An 18,885-nucleotide genomic window follows, 5' to 3' on the forward strand; every position below is an offset into this window, starting at 1 on the left:
TAGTTTTCACACAGCACAAAAAGGAACGTATTCTTAGGAAAAAAAAAACCCACACTAAAAAAACCCCATTTGGTAAACTGTGTCAGATGAATGGAGAATAGTGGGTTGAGTTTAGGTTTATTTGAAGAAAACAATCCTGTCTTCTCTCATGGTCTAGGTCTACAAAGAAGTTTCCCTTCACCTTCTCTAGGAGGGTGCAAGGAAGTTAAGGGGTTTCATTAAAAAATTATGCCAGAGGGTATAAATCAGCAGAGGAGACAGCATGTAGATGTGCGTCTTCTGTGAGAGAACTTTTTTCTCTCTTTTGGAAGTAATGAAGGGACAGGGAGGTTTCTGACTGTCTGAAGAGAAAGTGGGAACAGGCAAGGAAGTGAAACTCTTCCAAAAGGAGAAAACCAAACTTGTATGGAATTTTGAGCAGAAATTTTGATCAAAAAGCAGTGGATGAAACAGGAGCAAGGATGGAACAGGAGCAAGTATTCAAATACTGCTGAACAGCTGTGCATATAATATGAAAAGATGTGTTCGAGTTGTGAAACAAGTAATTCTTTTGAAGTGGCAAATAAAGTAAGGTGTGCTAAAAAATAATTAGAACATCCTTTTGAAATGGAGCTAACCTCCTGAAAGAAATTCTACGAGCTGCATGAGAAGTCAGTGTTCATCAGGATATTATATATATATAAAAATATATAATATATATATATATATAATTTTATGGTATCACAAAGTTGCCTTAACAATTGTTGCATACTAGCAGTCTATTTTTGAAGAATTTCATCCATGCAATGTAAGAAATTCCATAAAAAGTAAAATAAAATAATGGAATGCCAAGGAGGAAAGGGCATTATGAAAACAAAAATTTCATCAGTGGTAACTGATGAAAAATGTTTGTTTCCCCAAATGGGAATTAACTGGAGGACTTTATTGCTATCCATTAAGGTCAGTGGTTTCCTGCTGCATGTTATACTTTTAACTCTTGAAGAAGAAAAATACCTCTTTTTCTTTCTGTGCCACCATTTCAAATGCAATGTGAAGTGATAATAACTGGACAGTTACCATCTGTACTCATTTCTGCCTCAGAATCAGATAGTTGCCTTTAAGGGACATTAGTGAGGACTGCTGCTTAAAGAGAAGGTCCCAATACCCAACCACAAATGTTCCCACCAGCTCTCTTGTGCTGGCACTAGAGTTCATGCAGCCGTGTGGTGAGCTAGTTCAGGGAATTGATCCAACCAAAAACAGCAAAGAAAAATAAAACAATTAGTTTTCAGCTGAATCTATTTCCTGAGATAATCCTTGAACAGCTGCACATGCACTAGTGCCAGGATTGGCACAAGAGAGACAACAGGAATGCACAGCCAAGACAGGGAGATGACTTACAGTGATCATCAAACTGCAGCCTTAGTCCACTGCCTAGACCAGACCATGATATCAAATAGCACTGCTTTTCACTAATTCTGTTTCAAAATGGATGAAACTTGGACTAGATGGCAATGAAGTGGTATCTCTAAAGCTGGGATTTAAAGACAAATGTTGAAAATCCTTGGGCAAAGCAATGTGAATGAAGCTTGATGTTGACCTACAGTTGCCCACATTTTAATCTTGAATGTCTGATCACTCTGCCCCAGCTGGTATGTTTTGTAACAAAAAAAAAAAAAAAAAAAAAGAGAGAATGTGAAAGCTGAGCTGTTTACACAGACTGTTAAAAAGTTCTGGAGGGACAGATATTAAGAATTTAATGATTTAATGTGTCTTCACAATGCTGTCTATAAATGGTTAAGATTATGTCCTCAAGATGATTTTAATGAATTAAATAATAAAGGAAGCATAAACCACTAAAACGTTTAAGTTATATTACAGCATAAGAAGAACCACGTCATCTCCACAACATGCTCAAGAGGTAGTAATGGTGTATTTTTTTTTTTAAATTGAAGTTATACTACGTTACATCACTTGTAATGACATTTTTTATTTATTAAATGGAATTTCCTACACAGATATTCCAAGGAATATGCCTAGAGTACAACAGGAAACGATTGTCAAATTTCTACCAAATGTTAGCTTTTTTTCTGGTGAACATCCTGTTACATAGATTTCCCTGTCTGATTTTTTATATGCTACAATCTTCGTACTTAACAACACAGGATTTACACATAGAAATGTGAGGAGATACTCCCACATTTTTTTGTGATTGCAACAATAAACAGCAATCCTGAGATGCTCTTCAAACAAACTTATTTTCATGAATTGTTGAGACTATATTTTCCTTTTGAAAACTAATGAGATTCCTTTTTAGAACAGTCTTAAGGTTTTCCTGAACAGCGCCTTCAATTAAATAATAAGCAATTGTAGTTCTCTGTCATAGTAGTTAGTATTCATTTCTAAAATTTTCTGTCAAAGCTTTTTAAGTACATTGGGCATTTACAGGTTCTCTGTACCATGCAATCACATATTACTATGGAACCAACATGCGAAAGTCTTCTTCAGTGTTTTTTATTTCACTGTCAGTGTTTGTATGAACCTTCATATGCAAAGAATGTGCAGTCCCTAAGAAATGAGAGTAACATGGGTTTTTACTCCACCATGCTAACAAAGTCTTGGGGAGTTTTAAGCAAAGATTAGCGACACAACAGATTATAAAGAAAATACTCTGTCAGTGATCCCTCTGGGAGCTGTTAATACTTGGATCACTGACACGACAGCCCATAGCTGCTCTAAAGAAGCATTCTTTTTCTGATGGTTCTGTGCATAGTTCATCCACAGATTTTTGACACAGACAATATTGGCATTGAAGAAACAGCTATAATTTGCTCTGTTTAATGGATCGCTACCTAAATCCCTTTAGCCACAAATTACTGACATGAGAGCCTGTTACTCTCCACAGCATCAATGCCTGTCTGGGGACGTATACTCCATGGATTACTGACTAGGTGGCTTGTAAATGATTACTCTCTCCGGTTAAATTCTTTCATGTTCTTATAGACCATCATTCACAGATTATGAAGGTGGTATTATTGACAGGAAGAAAATACAATGTCTTGAAACTGTTATATTAGGAAAGACACCAGGCAATTGCAAATTCTTTTAATACATGCAGAATTAACACAGTGGACCGTAACTTCTTTGGAGCTTGTACTGTGTATGTCCTGTCAACATTACACAGGAGATTTTTCAGATAATCTATGGATCTTTTAACTGCAAAGTATATGGATGTTTGTGTATATTAAAAAGAATAAATGCTGTATCATTCACACACCACTTCAAGTATGTGCCCATGGAATCTGCCTGACACATATCCTTATAAAAAGAGAATAGATTGTTATACACAAAGGAGCCACCTCACCAACATAGTCATTTTACACAGAGAGCTCTTTTATCGTGGTTTTAATATCATACAAAACTTGCACCATCAGTCAGGTTGGGTACATATCAGAGAAAAGTCTAGGGAAACAGAAAGCATGACGTGTTAAACAATTTGAATAATGAGAATGTGGGGAAAATTACCTCATACTCCTGTGAGAACTTCAAATTGTCATTTGCTTTCAATCTTTCAATGTGATCTGCAAGTTCCAAGATAGGTATTGGGGGATGACTGGCCATACCTGTTGAACAAGAAAGACGAACAAAATTTAAAGTAAACTACAGTGATGGCATTGCTCTAAAATTTAGAAAATACAGTAGTTAGAATGGCTAGAAATGTGTAAGTAGTAAAGATGTCATATGTGAGATAAGCAGGCAAATAGTTTGGTTACTCAAAGCAGGACATGCTCTGGATAGATGAGCTCTGAAGCCAAATTAAAAGAATTCACCAAGCATATTCCCAAAGCTAACATTCCTAGTGTAGAGGAAAGAGTTACTGTGATATGAGTCAATGAGGTTAGCTAGGCATGGAAAAATGAGAGAGTTAGACCTGATGTCGACCTCTGCTTTGAGTAATGACTCTTAATGTCATTTCAAACTCCTTCTCCTGCACTGCATGAAATGGAAACTCCATTGAATTAGATGAGGAAAGGTGAGCTGAGAAACAGACACTGAAAGAGCCCTAAAGGGGAAAGAATAGTGTTTTGACAGAAAACAAAGTGACTTATGCATAATCAAGAAAAACGAACTTGAAGAATGAAGGTTACCGAGGTAACGTGAGACACCTGAACCTGCAAAGGAAATGGTAAAAACCCAAAGAAACCTCAAACCAACATAAAACTAACTTATAAAATAAATTATAAAAAATGAAATGGATAGCTTGAGGATTAATAATAATGTATCAAGGTCTAGAAGACAAACTACATATTCTGACTAAATTAGAAATACTTAAATATTTTACAAAATTTTGAGGTGAGTGATATTCACATGCAACTATGAATGACTAGAATAACATGCACCATTGCTTTTAGACAACAGTCACTGAAGACAACATTGGACATCAGACAATTATAACTTCAAAAATGTTTTCACTAGTAGCAGATTGTAGAGGCAGGGGTTGTACAGTTTGGCTGGACACACATACTGACTGCACTAGTACCTTAAAACATGCTTAATCTGAAACCCCATTTATCAACCCCCAAAAGTACCTACAATCTACTTCAGGTGTAAACATCTTTGTCCACTGATGAAGATACTGAGTGAAAAAGAAGAGCTGGGAACCGGAGATAGAGATGGTTGTGGAAGGAAGTATAGGGACAGAAAGGCAAAAGAAGGACAGAATGGCAAAAGAAAGAAAAGATGTGGGGTCAACTAGAACAATCTGCCAGCTGAAGATTTGCCAGGCAAAAATTTGTGTGTTTCACACTATTAGTCTTCACGACCCTTCTCCAAAATGCTTACATTCTTCTTTTCATGCTTTATACTATCACACCTAAAATGAAAGTGAGTTTTCAATTGCTTCTGGGAAGAAATCAGAGCTGGCTAGAAGAATTAACCTAGTGAACCCCAGGATCTCTTGAAATTACAAAGATAAAATAGTGATGACTCAAGGGGGCTCAAGCTGGAAGCCATGTTACACAATGCAGTTTGCTTTGTCACCATGAATTTCAAGAGCATGCCTAAGATAGTTAACTTGCATTTCCTGTAAATGTAGCTGAAAATGACCATGTGGTTGCAACACAGTCACACCATAGCATGTTTTTCTTTTTTCTTTTTTTTTTTTTTAATTCTTGTTTTATTTTTGATTCTTTGACATTTCAGGCATCATACTAGAGTCCAAAATAATGTCCAGCAGCACTGGCCCTAATTCTTCTGACCTATACATATATATTTATATATTACCTACATAGCACATCTGTGATGGTGAGACATTATTTAAAGCAGATATTAAGGCAAGCTGTCAGTCAGCTAACAAAGCAGAATATTCAGATATAATGGGGAGATTTCTTACAAATTGCAATTAAAAAATTAGTCCATAAGTACTAATTTATTTGAATCAGTTCTGGTTGTCTCCCATTTTCTCAGAAATTTCACTTAATAGAACTTTGCTATTCTCAAAATGAGTGTGGGTGACATCTAATAATTACACTGATTGATCCAGATCAAGCACCCCTATGGAAAATATGTGAGTGAAAAGGCACAAGAGAACTCTAGATCGATCCAGAAATGGAGGTGGACTGATGTACATCTAAAACAGTGCTTGAACAGAGAAAATAATAGACAAAGATGTTTAGACCTTTTCGAGCGAATCGTGGGAGAGAGTTATTATCATATAAGGATTGAGTGGTAGTTTGGCTAGAGAGGGAGGACACAGAGCCAATCAGGGAGGCGTAGGGGACTGAATTACTGCTCAAAGCTGTAAAAAGTAAAAGCCAATCGGAAATGGGAAACAAATTAGTAACAGCAGTAGATCATCATAATCAATCAATCTCGTACATACAGGCACTTCAGACATGCACAAAACAGCATCTGGAAACTCAACTAAGAAGTCTAAAGGTCCAGTTACCTCTGTAAACATAAAGGACATAAAACCAGAGAGAATGAGACCTGGTCATGAACCTGACTAAACCACCAGCATCATGAACACAAATCTCAATAATTAGCTTACTGTGCAGGAATTTTTTTTAAGATGCTGAACATCAGTTCTTTTTTATACTATTTTTGTTTGTATATTCCACTATATGCCACCTGACATTCCTAAGGGGAGATTTCATGTTAAACACTTTGTGCAAAATGAAACTTGACATAAAACTATCTTTTCTAAGGAAAAAAAGGAACTATTTTCAACTGCAAAAATTGGCAAATTTTGACTGCATATAACCCCTTTCTCCACAAATCATTTCAGGCACTTATCACTTGGACACATAACCTTTCTTCAAATAATATTTTGCAGTTAACTTACAAAGTGAAGTAATTACATTTGGTGTATTTTCATCTTTTAAATATGTAAAATGTGCTCTACTGAGATGATAAAAGTAGCTACTTTTTGAAAGAACTGCTGGAGGACTTTTGTTATGTAATCAGTCTATGAATCGTAACAAGCATCATAACAGAATATGCTATGAAAGAACATTTTAAGATCTCATCATATCACATGCAAAAGCGTGAGGCTCCTACTGAGCGTAATGTGAGCTGCATGTGAACAGCAGGTGTAGAACTTGACTCAACCCACCAGCTAAACACACTTTTTTTGTGTCTACAAATAAGAAAATACACTTATTTGCTGACACATCTCCACATCAATCAACATATGCTATGAAAACACAAAAAAATAAAGACAAAATACAGCTAAATTACAACAGATCCTGTGACATGCTAGAAAGTCAAAAGAAACACCGTGCTGAAAACATGCTTTCAAACTTTCTTTAAAATAAGAAAAGAAAGAGATAAAACCACTTAAAAACTCAAACAGAAAAAAAGCCCAAACCAAAAACACATGCAAAACACAGCTGAAATTGTATCCATAAGAAGCTTTTATTTCCAGATTTGGTAGAAGATTGCCAAATGCGGTTGATCTTATGCAGCCTAGTAGTAACCCCTCCATGTGAATTAAATGAGAATGTATGGTTTAATTACAGTGTAGAACGATCTTCTGATTAATCTGCAGTAAATACATGACTAAGGAACATGGGATACCATATGTGCCACAATTGCAAGAAAAAACTGAGAGAGAAAGGTCAGAATTCATCTGCATATTAACAGACATTAAACCTGTTAAGCATACTCCTTTACTCCACTGAAAAAAGTGGGTGTTTTGGCCTTGTCGTTAGTGCGTTAAATTAGGATTTTGTTTGTTGTCAGGGTTTTATGATAAGGGCTTTTAAAAACATTTAAGAAGCACACATTTATTTACGGATTTGGACCTGTAGGTTGACATGCCCACAATCAACAAGAAGGAAGTTAGAAATTAAACAAAGTGCATGGATGCAAGTATGCAGACTACAACCTAGATGAACTGAAAATGTGACACTTTATTTTCACATAAATTTCTTTACGAGTTGTATTTCGTGTCCACATTGAATTAATACTCTGTGATTTTAAAAGCTGATTTATTACATCCTCATTTTTCTTTAATAACACAGAATAACCTCCAACGTACCAATCTATGTTGATTAAGATGTTGTCCCTTTATGGAAGAAGGAAGGAATCAGTAACAGTGGTTACTGTTACTGATACTTGCCCTTATCAAAAAGGTAGAAAGAAATACATACTTAAAATTTGGACATAGAAAATGGAAAAAATGAAAGATGACCCTGATTCAGTAGGAATTTGGCATTCATGAATATTTAGCAAGGATGCCTTTAGTATATTTGACAGAAAAACTACTGTTACTTTAAAATTTCTTTTTCATACAGTTAGAGCTAAGCCAGTGAGAGATCTTACATCTTGTGTACAAAGCTAAATTTACAAGATTAGCTCTAGAGAAATACGTTGTTCTGCAACAGCTATTATAAAATAGTTATCAATGTACACATAATATTGCAAAATGAAGTCACTTTAATTCCAGAAGCATTTATGTTCTTCAAAATTAGATTAATTATTCTGGAATGAATGTAATTTCTGTTCTGTATCAAAGACTTAGCTCTACCAAGCAGCCCTAGGGGCTCTGTAGCCTCACAGCAGAAGCCCCAGCTCTGAGTGAGATGTAAAAGCTGTCTACACTGAGAAAACAGGAGACCTAGTTTTCAGACCCTGATATAAAATTGTTCAATACAGTAACATGTTGCAAAACTATTGGCTAAAATCCAGAAAAAAAAAATTACTTTTGTGAGCAGAACTTTTATACTCCATCTCCCAGCTAAGCAGATTTTGATTGCCTCTAGGTTTGACAGCAACCAAGTGGGATATCAGAGAAGTGCCATTTTTACCTCTGAAACCTATACCTCTTTTAGGTGCCTAATTCCTTCATGTGAGTCAAATTCACAGGAAGAGCTGTAAGTAGGATTGCTTACTGTGAGAAAGCTATTCCAGTCTGGTTTTGCTATAGAGACAACCACAGTACTTCCTTCAGCATTGTCACGATTCTCATATACAGAAATTGTGTGAATAAACTAAGGGAAGAAATTTTCTGCTATCTTGCAGGACTAAATCCAGACATAACTTTTCCCACTTTTGTTATTTGCACCTTTTTCCTCTGGACCTGTTTTACCGTTCTTCTGTCTTATCTTCAAATAAGTTAGTGGAACTTCCTCAGGAACTCAGGGAATAATTGTTTTGTGAGCACTTACTAATCTAACAAAAAGGCAGAGTCTTTATTCAGAGCTGTAATAATTCTATTTATTATTCTTGTATTTCAGAGCATCTTATTTAGTTCATTAGAGATAATGAGATAATTGTTTAATTGGCACCCAATTACACAAATTACTTGTAAGTGTGACACATTTTATACTTAAATGAGGAAAAAAACCAGTCACTTTTGAGGCATGACTCAATTTAGTTCTTTGCCTGACTGGCAGATTGAAGTCTTTGCCTGAGCTTTGGGTCTCTCATAACCCACTCAAACCACTTAACATCAGTTATTTTCCTCTATGTAAAACAGGATTTCTTCATTTGATGAAACCATTTGTGAGGACTTAATTATTACCCCTTCCCTACTTTTACTCTCCCATGTGGCATAGAGACTTCTAAAATTCACACACCAGATTAATGATTTTAATCCCTTATTTCACAGGAAACTTGTAGCATGGGAAGAATGTGACTGACTTTTCCTCAGCTACTCCAGTTCTGGAAGAATAACAGACTTATAAATAAAATCCTGTATGCTACTAAAAGATTGGGTATTGTCATGTTTACCCAAAGGAAACCTGGCACAGCTGTGACCCACTCACTGGCATTTGGGCTTATCTAACAAATACACATTTTTGGATAACACACACCTGAAGGTGCACAAGTCCATGGGACCTGATGAGATGCATTTGCAGGTCCAGAGGGAACTGGTGGGTAAAGTGACTAAGCAACTATCCATCCTACCTGAGAAGTTGTGGCAGTCCAGGGAGGTTCCCACTGACTGGAAAAGAGGAAACACAACCCCCATTTTTAAAAAGGGAAAAAAGGAAGACCTGTAGAACTGCTGGCTAGTTAGTCTCACCTCAATGCCCAACAAGATCATGGATTGGATCCTCCTGGAAAATATGCTGGGGCACATGGAAAATAAGGAGGTGATTTGTGACAGACAACATGGCTTCACTAAGGGCAAATCCTGCCTGACAAATTTGGTGGCCTTCTATGATAGGGTTGCAGCATTGGTGGATGAGGGAAGAGGAACAAATGTAATCTACCTGGCCTTGTGCAAAGTGTTTGACACTGTTCTGCATGACATCTTTGTCTCCAGATTGGAGAGACATGGATTTGACGGATGGACCACCTGGTGGATAAGGAATTGGCTGGGTGGTTGCACTCAAAGAGTTGCAGTCAACAGCTTGATGTCCAAGTGGAGACCAGTGATGAGTGGCATCATGTGTCAGTATTGGGACCGGTGCTGTTTAACAACTTTGTGGGCAACACGGACAGTGGGATTGAGTGCACCCTGAGCAAGTTTGCCAATGACACCAAGCAGTGTGGTGCAGTCAACACACTGGAGGGAAGGGATGACATCCAGAGGGATCTTGACAGGCTTGAGAGCTGGGCCTGCGTAAAACTCATGAAGTTCAACAAGGCCAAGTACAAGGTCTTGCACGCATGTTGGGGCAAAGCCAAGCACACATACAGGCTGGGCAGTGAGTGGACTGAGAGCAGCCCTGCAGAGAAGGACTTGGGGATATTAGTGGATGAAAAAACTGAATATGAGCCAGTAATGTGTACTCACAGCCCAGAAAGCCAGTCACATTCTGGGCTGCATCAAAAGAAGTGTGGCTAGCAGGTCAAGGGAGGTGATTCTTCCTCTTTACTCCACTCTCATGAGACCCCACCTGGAGTACTGTGTTCAGCTCTGGGGCTCCCAGTGTAAGAAAGACATGGACCAGCTCAAGCAGGTCCAGAGGAGGGACATGAAGATGATCAGGGGGCTGGAACACCTCTCCTATGAGGATAGGCTGAGATTGTTGAGGCTGTTTAACCCGGAGAAGAGAAGGTTCTGGGGAGACCTTATAGCAGCTTTCCAGTACTTAATGGGGGCCCTACAGGAAAGATGAGGAGGGACTCTTTACAGGGAGTGTAGTGATAGGATGAAGGGTAACCATTTCAGACTGAAAGAAGGTAGAGTTAGATTAGATACTAGGAAAAAATTCTTTACTGTAAGGGTGGTGAGGCACTGGAATGGGTTGCCCAGAGACGCTGTGGATGCCCCATCCCTGGAAGTGTTCAAGGCCAGGTTGGATGGGGTTTTGAGCAACCTGATGTAGTAGAAGGTATCCCTGCCCATTGCAGGGGGGTTGGAACTAGATGATCTTTAAGGTCTGTTACAACCGAAACCATTCTATGGTTCTATGATTCTATGATATGGACATGGGATCTTGTTCTCAGAGGTAGAACTGTGGGCTATTCCAAATGTCAAGACAAAATGTCACATTTTTCTATGAAGTTACTCTATCCAGTGAGGAGCGAAGCCATAGTTGAATTTGATACTTCCTGGACAACGTAAGATAGGAAACCCTTTAGGTAAATACTAGATTAGTGAAGAATGAATTTCTGTATTGACAAGACAAGAAAAAGTGAAAGGAAAGCAAGACATTTGCTGTGCTGGTAGTTTAGACTGTGGATTTTTATGACACCTTCATGCTGAATTGACAATTTTACAAGTACAATATAATCGTGCCTAAATCCATTGCCTAAATATTACCCAAGATAAAGTATTGCTTTCCCATAATTTTTTTCAAAAAGTTATACCTAACCACCTGTATTGGGAGTATTTTGTACTTGTGGTTAGAAATTCAAATTTACCACAACACGGGTTTTGCTTTCAAATTATTTTGATAGTTATATCTGATCAGACTTTTCCTTACACAAAATATATGATTGGTAGCATTTTTGGAAAGAGGTTGTTTAGAAATCTTTGAAAGTATTAAAGTTTATGACAACCCAGAATTTTACAGGAGTGTCTCATTCACCTCTCCCAGTGAACACTGGCAATCTGGATATGCCAATGTAATTTAAAATTTTCTTCTCTAACATTTCTTCACATCATGGATGCATTATAAACTTTTTTTCCCCCTCCCACTGGAAGCAACTGTTGTGCCTGGAAAGCTCCCAGCAAACTGCAGATGCTTTCATAATCTAAATAAATAAATAATTATAATAACAATGATGTCAAATCATCTATCCCGATGCAGTTTTACTGACTTGGCATACACTAATTATTAAAGCACATTCACCACTCTATCATTTATTTTATCTGTAGGCAATCTTCAGAAATGGTAACATCTTACAAAGTAGATAAGGCCATTGCATGAGGGTGACTGCAAATGTCTCAGTAAAAGAAACCCAACACATAACCACATCAGCCCCCATCCTTTGCCTCAGCTGCCTGCTTTGCCCCAGCAGTATCCTACTACCTGTTTCTGCTACCTGGTAGAAAATAAAAACCACAAATCTGAGAGTAAAAGAACAACAAAACCAACAAAACTGGTATCCTGAATGTACAGTCTTTCTGTAGTTTCCTCTATATTTGTCTTGAAAAGCTTTGTCTTGCATGTTATTTAATGGTGTGTTACTGTGTGGACTTGGATAAACATTCCAGCAGGATCTAAATATCTAAGTTAAATTCAGCCAGACTTTAATGACATGGTAGCCCTAATTTAAGTTAATGTGAGTTAAGAGAGGTTCTGCTTTTACTAGCCCAAGAACTGTACCTTGACTTCACTGGGGCTAGGATTACATATTAAGGACATGTTAATTAGCAAGTGTTACACAGCAAGAGACATCTCCTGGGGGAGGAATTTTGTCCTTGATATTTGGTTACACGCTGAGTAATGTAACAGCCTGACCTGTGCCTAGGAGTCTTAGGTGGTACAATAGTAGCAAAAAAGATCATAATTTAATTTCTGTACTATATTTTTAATAATGATTTTAATTCTCCATTTTGTGAAAACGTTTACAGCAAAGAAAAAGACCTCATAGTAGAAATGGATTGCAGATGTTCTGCTCATCCAGCTTCACAGAAAACTGCAAACTTCCCAGACAAACTATAGCACTGCAAGGAAAGGTACACTTCCACTCCTCTCCAGCTCTTTTCAGATCAATGAGGTGGAATTATGGTGTCTACAAGTGCCACAAATTCTGCCATTTCTTATGTAAATTCTAAACATTCTAAATGTAAATTTAGAATTAATTGCAATAGATTAATTTTATATGTAAAGTTGTTAAGACTTGGCAGCATTTTTTTTCTGCCCACATTTAATTTCAATTTATGATAAATACTAAATGGATAGGTAAGACTCCACATCTAATACATGGACAGCAGAAAATTATGCTTATATACCTAGTTATTAAGCCATCCACTCTATTCAGTATACATATGCATACAGATAATGACTTGTTTTAGGCATAAGCTAAAGTGCAAGAAACCATAATTTTTCTTTTCATATTTCAAAGACTTGTGTGTGTACTTCTATCTCTGTAACTACCTTTAAAACTTTGTATGAAAGTGCTGGATAACATACGAAACCTGTGCTCAGTAAGGATGAGTCTACATTAATACTGCAGTCTCAGAAGCACAATTGTGAATCAAAACTTTCAATCATTTCCATTTACTGCACTTAGGTTCATATTGTAGAGAGGTCCCAGAGCATGTCAACAAGATTCCCATATTCAGGTGAAACTAAACTAGAAGATGACTCCTGAAACACACCTAATTTGCCCCAGCTGCTGAAGAGCATTCAGTGTACTGGAACAGACTAAAAAAGCAATAAAATTCAAACCTCCAGACTCTTCCCTTTCTACCTCTGCCATATGCATACACTGTGGAGGCACCGGATGGTCTTTAGCCCCAAATTCATGCTCTGCAGATCTACTCCTGCTAGGGCAACACTATCCTAATATAGACACTGTTTAGAAGATCAGAAATGAGATTTGCAAGTTCAGTTAACCCTTTTGTAATATTTAGTATGTCAGCTTCTGCAGCTAATCTCTCAACATCTCAAATACTTAATCTCCTGCCTTTATGAGCTTGAATTCATTATTTTTGTACTCAATATAATAAATTTGATAAACACAATTTGATTTGTACTTAATATAATTTGATAATAAATTTGATAAATCAGGAAGATTCAGTAAGAAATTAGCATCAGACCAGGACTGTGTGCAATCATATTGTACTAGAAAACAAGTATACTGGAATACATCATGATCAAAATAAAGCCAATTAAAAAAAAATAAATCGACTTATAAAAAAGTAGTAAAAAAATCAATACTACTTTACGTATTTCTCTCCTGGTGTTTCTTGACTATCACACCAAACAGCTTTAAGAAAACAATACTTAATAAATAAAACAAGTAAATAAAATACTTGGGAGTATGTTGCTTCTACCTTCATAACTACTGACATGTTAATATCCTCCTTCACCCTAACATATAGCCTGATTTTAAAAGACAAGACTATTTCTCTAGATAGTATTTCTTTTCTGCGTTGTAATTTGCAATGTAGTGAAACTCCAATGATGTTAATGGATTACCTGATAATGCAGTAGATAAGAGGGAAGCTTATTTAAAAAGCAGCAGTTGTAAGAATGTTAATAAATACAGGGATGTATATTTCCCAATAATCTTTTCTAGTATTGCTAGGTTTAACTTGGAAATTTAGCACATAAAACACATCCATACAACATATGTGACTTTGGGGTTGTCTTTACAGAACTTTAATTTTGTTTCATGCAGGATTTTTCTTTAAATAAAGAAATTACACCTTTCCAAAACTAACAAAGAAATACATTGTGCAAAAACTCATAAGCAATCAAAATATATTTTTATAAACAAGCAATCTTTCTGTTCTCTAACAGCACCACTAATCAGTTTGTGATCACAGAGGTCTCACTGAGCTATTATTGTCTCTTACCGGGAGTTTGAAAATTAAGGCGTCGCAGCTCCACTGGGTCTGTGGGATGGTGAGAGGGGACCTCCTTGCTGTTGGGTATGCTGCTCTTTCTAGAATCAGATTCAGCCCTCTTCCTGCATGGAGAAGGTGAATACAAGTAAACATAAGACTGAGGTGTTAGCTTGACAAATAAAGGTGCCTGAGTGTTTAATCATTATATTCTAAAGGTGAGATGCTTATTTCTGAAAGAGTTTTTCATCCAGTGCAAAGGTAAAATAATTATGTGTGTTGGGTAGGGCAGCTACAATTTCCAATGGCAAAATGAATCTAAATATAGTAAAGTCAGAGGGAAAATAGTTGCATTCTGCCCTAGACTGATCCTTTAGATCATCATTCTGGGCACCCAAATAGTTAACTATTGTAAGATACAACATAAAACATACAAAAATTCACACTATCCCAATTTAAAAGCTAGCTAGCTATTCCTTTATTAAAAAGTAGCCAATTCTTGAGCCTGTAATTAAAAACAAGCACGCCAAGTTATTATAATTGAATACTTCATATTTTATAGGCACAGTTCTGCATTGCTTATAAAAAATAACCTGCATTCTTTGCATACTTTCAATATGACATAGAACAATACAGAAGACACCTATCCCAGAAGACACCTATTCCTTTCACTTTCTAGGAAGTAAGAATCTGCTCTGTTGCCTCTCATCTCTGTAAGAGCTGCACTACACGGTCTTAATGCATCTGATCACACCTACATATTCAAGGCTCAGTTTCTGTATGAATGTTTTTGAGCAAATTAAGATTTTCACTGCAATTATAGTACTCCTGTTAATCTGTCCAAAACAAGCTGGGCAAGAAAGGAAAAGAAGGAAGGAAGGAAGGAAGAAAGGAAGGAAGGAAGGAAGGAGAGAAAGAAGAAAGAGGAGAGAAAGAAAGGAAGGAAGGAAGAAAAGAAGGCAGAACTATGGAGAACTATGTTACATGAACTGTATCTACCACTCTGCATTTTCATTCAGGAATCTGGAAATTTAATGCTTTAATTTGAAGTGGAATCCTTATTGACTAGTCCTCTGTGAGTTTCTGAATGAAAATGCAAACTGATTGACATTCTTCAGGTAGTATAAAATGAAGATGCAAACAGCGGCAAAAAATTACTTCATGAAAACAGAACTGAGATGATTTTAAGGCTTACGATAGCAAAATCTTTTCCAGGTGTCCAATATTTGCTCTAACTTACCACTATTGTTGTTTACTTTTTCTTTCTTTTATTCTAATTGAGTTACAATACGACAATGCTAAATCTGTTATTATTCCACTGAGCTCCCCTCTTAAAAATGCTCCAACTGATTTCTTGCTGTTCTTGAAATGATGAACACCTGGTGGCATTCAAGAAAGGTGCATACAGCAAGATTCAAAGACTATGCAAAGAATCCAAACAGCAACATCTTGCAGGAATTATTTGAAAATTACTAGTCATATGTTTTTATGAAAAAAAAAAAAAAAGTGTTTTGATGTAAAAACATTCCATCTGTTCTCTGGTGAATACCTTAACACATGTATTAGCTTCTCTTTAGTAAAGCAATGAAGACTTAAACCTGATTCTTCTCATTTTACTCTTTTTAAAAAAATTATTATGGAGAAAGTTGAAATTCCATTTCTACTTTTGATTCTGACTATCTCAAACTCCTACCACAGTAGCACAATGCCCTAGTGTTATTTCTTCTTAAGCAAATGTGTGTGGTGCAGCTTTCAAGAAGTATTTTTATCTGTATTTCCTTCTACTGAAGTCTAGGCATCAGTGGAACTGTCCAGAGACAAGATTAATTTACCTTTTTTTCCACTGCCACCAGTACTGGGCAGCACAATATCATATTAATCTACTAAAAGCACTAAAATATCTTCTAATCATATATCTGAATATTTTGAATAATTCTAAGACAATAGAATGGTTTATTGTTTATTATTATTCTCAGGATCATTCTGGTTTTCTTGTATCTTTCCAGATTATACAAGACATCACAATTCTTTCAAATTATGCAATGGTTTTGAGACAGGTGGAAAAAAATCTACAAAGGATAAACGAGATCATCATATAATTTTCACTTGTAGAACTGTAAGTCAGCACTGAGTCTATGTGTACGGAGCATTATGGAGATTTAGAGCAGCTAACACTTCAACCACAACCAGGCATTCCTTCAACAGCTTTGGTTATAGCAAAGAACTACCGTTTTAACTTCATTAAAACACAAATAAACCCATGTGTACATCATATAGCTGTGCCATCTCTTGAAAATGTACCTCATGGAGACAAAAACACAGTGAAACTTGGCTGCATATGTTACATTACTTTTCAGTGCTGTAAACAACATTAACAAATCTTTCAGTTGCCTTCATATTGATAGATTACTGTCTGCATTCACTTAGATTGACAGATGCTTTGTCTTAGATAATTATCATAACTTTTTTTCTTTTTGTCTCCTTTTCTGGATTAAATGAAGGGTGATTACTTTTCACTTCTCACCTGTCAGGTTTACTGCTCCATTTTAATGCAGCAAAGAGGGGAGAAAAGGTGAAATGTTAGTTGACCAGCAGCAAACAGGGTAAGCATGACAACAGGAGATGCAAGAAATGTTGACTTATAGTAAAGATATATAACTAAACCAAATTAAGAAATGACGGTTCATCAAAATATCTAATGCTTGGGAATCACAGAATAAATGGAGGACACAAGTCCAAAGTGAACCTTCTTCTGCTGGAAAAAAACTTGTATTTTAGACATTATCTGCAAAGCAGTGCCACCTCAAATTTTAGCCAGTGAGATAATGGAGAATGGGTGTTTAATTTGAGCTATCAATGTAATGTTAACATTACACTGACAAATGACATCTCACTAAGATGTAGTTCCCCCTTACATTCTAATGAGACGAGAGATGAGAGGAGGGAGGAGAGGAAAGATGAAAGTGGAGGTCATAGGAGAAAGGGGAGAAAGGGAGTAGAAGAGGGAGAGAGAGGCAAGCGAAGAAGAAGGTTAAGTACATGAGATACGTAAGACTTGTACTAAAAAAAGAAAAAAATTAAAACTTTTAAAACTATTTTACAAAACCAGGTAATAAAAAGGCAAGAAATTTTTAACAGCACCCTGGAAAGTAAGGTAAGCATAAATCATTCTCCAACAAAGTATTACACACCTTTTTAGATCTACATGGAATGTCATGTACTTGAAGACTACAGTGATCTATATAGATCTGTAGTAATCTATGATCTGTAAAGATCAGCTAAACAAGGAAAAAAATTTAGCATCTCCCACCAACAGGTTCTATTATACACACACTGCAAATAAGGTGTTTGTGTATCTTTCTGTCTGTCTCTTGATCATAATAAACAGGGGTTCTACAAACTTGTAATAGCCTGGAGTCTGCAATGACCAGATTACTCACATGTTATGAAAAAATCTTTACAGAACCCTTCATCATCAATTAAGATTCCCCCATTTTCATTTCTGTGCTTCTTTTAACACTTTTTTTCCCTTAGAAGCATGTTTCTTCTTATAGCTCAAGATTCAGCAGGTGGCCAGCAGGTTGAGGGAGCTGATTCTGCCCCTCTGCTCCATGCTGGTGAGACCCCATCTGGAGTACTACATCGTGTTGGAGCAGGTCCAGAGGAGGGCTGTGAAAATGATCAGAGGGATGGAACACCTCTCCTATGAGGAAAGGCTGAGAGAGTTGGGGTTGTTCAGCCTGCAGAAGAGAAGGCTTCAGGAAGACCTTATTGTGGCCTTTCAGTACTTAAAAGGGGGCTTATAAGAAAGATGGGGACTGACTTTTTAGTAGCGATAGGACAAGGGCTAATGGTTTTAAACTGAAGGAGGGGAGATTCAGACTAGATATATGGAAGAAATTTTTTACGATGAGGGTGGTGAGACACTGAAACAGGTTGTCCAGAGAGGTGGTAGATGCCCCATCTCTGGAAACATTCAAGCTCAGCCTGGACAGGGCTCTGAGCAACCTGATGTAGTTGAAGATGTCCCCGCTCCTTGCACAAGGGTTGGACTACATGACCTTTAAAGGTCCCTTCCAACCCAAACCATTCTATGATTGTATGATTCAGAGTGCCAAAGTTTACTATGTTCAAAAGATTCAAGCTTAGGCTGTTGTCTTCTGAATCAAATAAAAAAGCTGCACTTTATGAGAATAAACAACACAAAGTCTGTCAATATGGCTTTCATTTCTTTTCCCTGTAAATGGAAACCCGCTCCGCAAACAAACCTGACTCTAGAAAGATCTAGAATGAGGAACATTTTGCTCTTCATCAGCGAAAGGTTGAAATTAGAGAACTTGTGATTTCTTAAAAACCAGGAGGAATAGCCACATAAATTCGTACGTTGGGGAAAAAAAAAAGAAAAGGGATGAAGGGATGCTTCATGGGGACATGCACTCCGTTTCTAGTTTGTCAGCTTCTGACATACATGGAACAATTTCTAGAGCTCT

The 18,885-nt window shown here is 36.8% G+C and overlaps 1 protein-coding gene across 26 annotated transcripts in view; it reads right to left on the minus strand.

Annotated features, from left to right (window-relative positions):
* The window catches only part of PTPRD (protein tyrosine phosphatase receptor type D), a 1,298,969-nt gene that overhangs the window by 72,874 nt on the left and 1,207,210 nt on the right, over nucleotides 1–18,885 (minus strand). For 15 of the 26 annotated variants that reach the window (XM_069776173.1, XM_069776168.1, XM_069776161.1 and 12 more), the window contains 3 exons: nucleotides 16,920–16,934; nucleotides 14,408–14,520; nucleotides 3,505–3,602 (listed from right to left, as the gene is read on the minus strand). In XM_069776173.1, coding sequence (XP_069632274.1) covers nucleotides 3,505–3,602; nucleotides 14,408–14,520; nucleotides 16,920–16,934 — 226 coding nt within the window. The remainder of the gene's footprint in view (nucleotides 1–3,504; nucleotides 3,603–14,407; nucleotides 14,521–16,919; nucleotides 16,935–18,885) is intronic. The other 11 variants (XM_069776170.1, XM_069776169.1, XM_069776180.1 and 8 more) reach the window with 2 other exon arrangements.

This window comes from Haliaeetus albicilla, chromosome Z, assembly GCF_947461875.1.
Source record: "Haliaeetus albicilla chromosome Z, bHalAlb1.1, whole genome shotgun sequence".
Classification (NCBI taxonomy): domain Eukaryota; kingdom Metazoa; phylum Chordata; class Aves; order Accipitriformes; family Accipitridae; genus Haliaeetus; species Haliaeetus albicilla.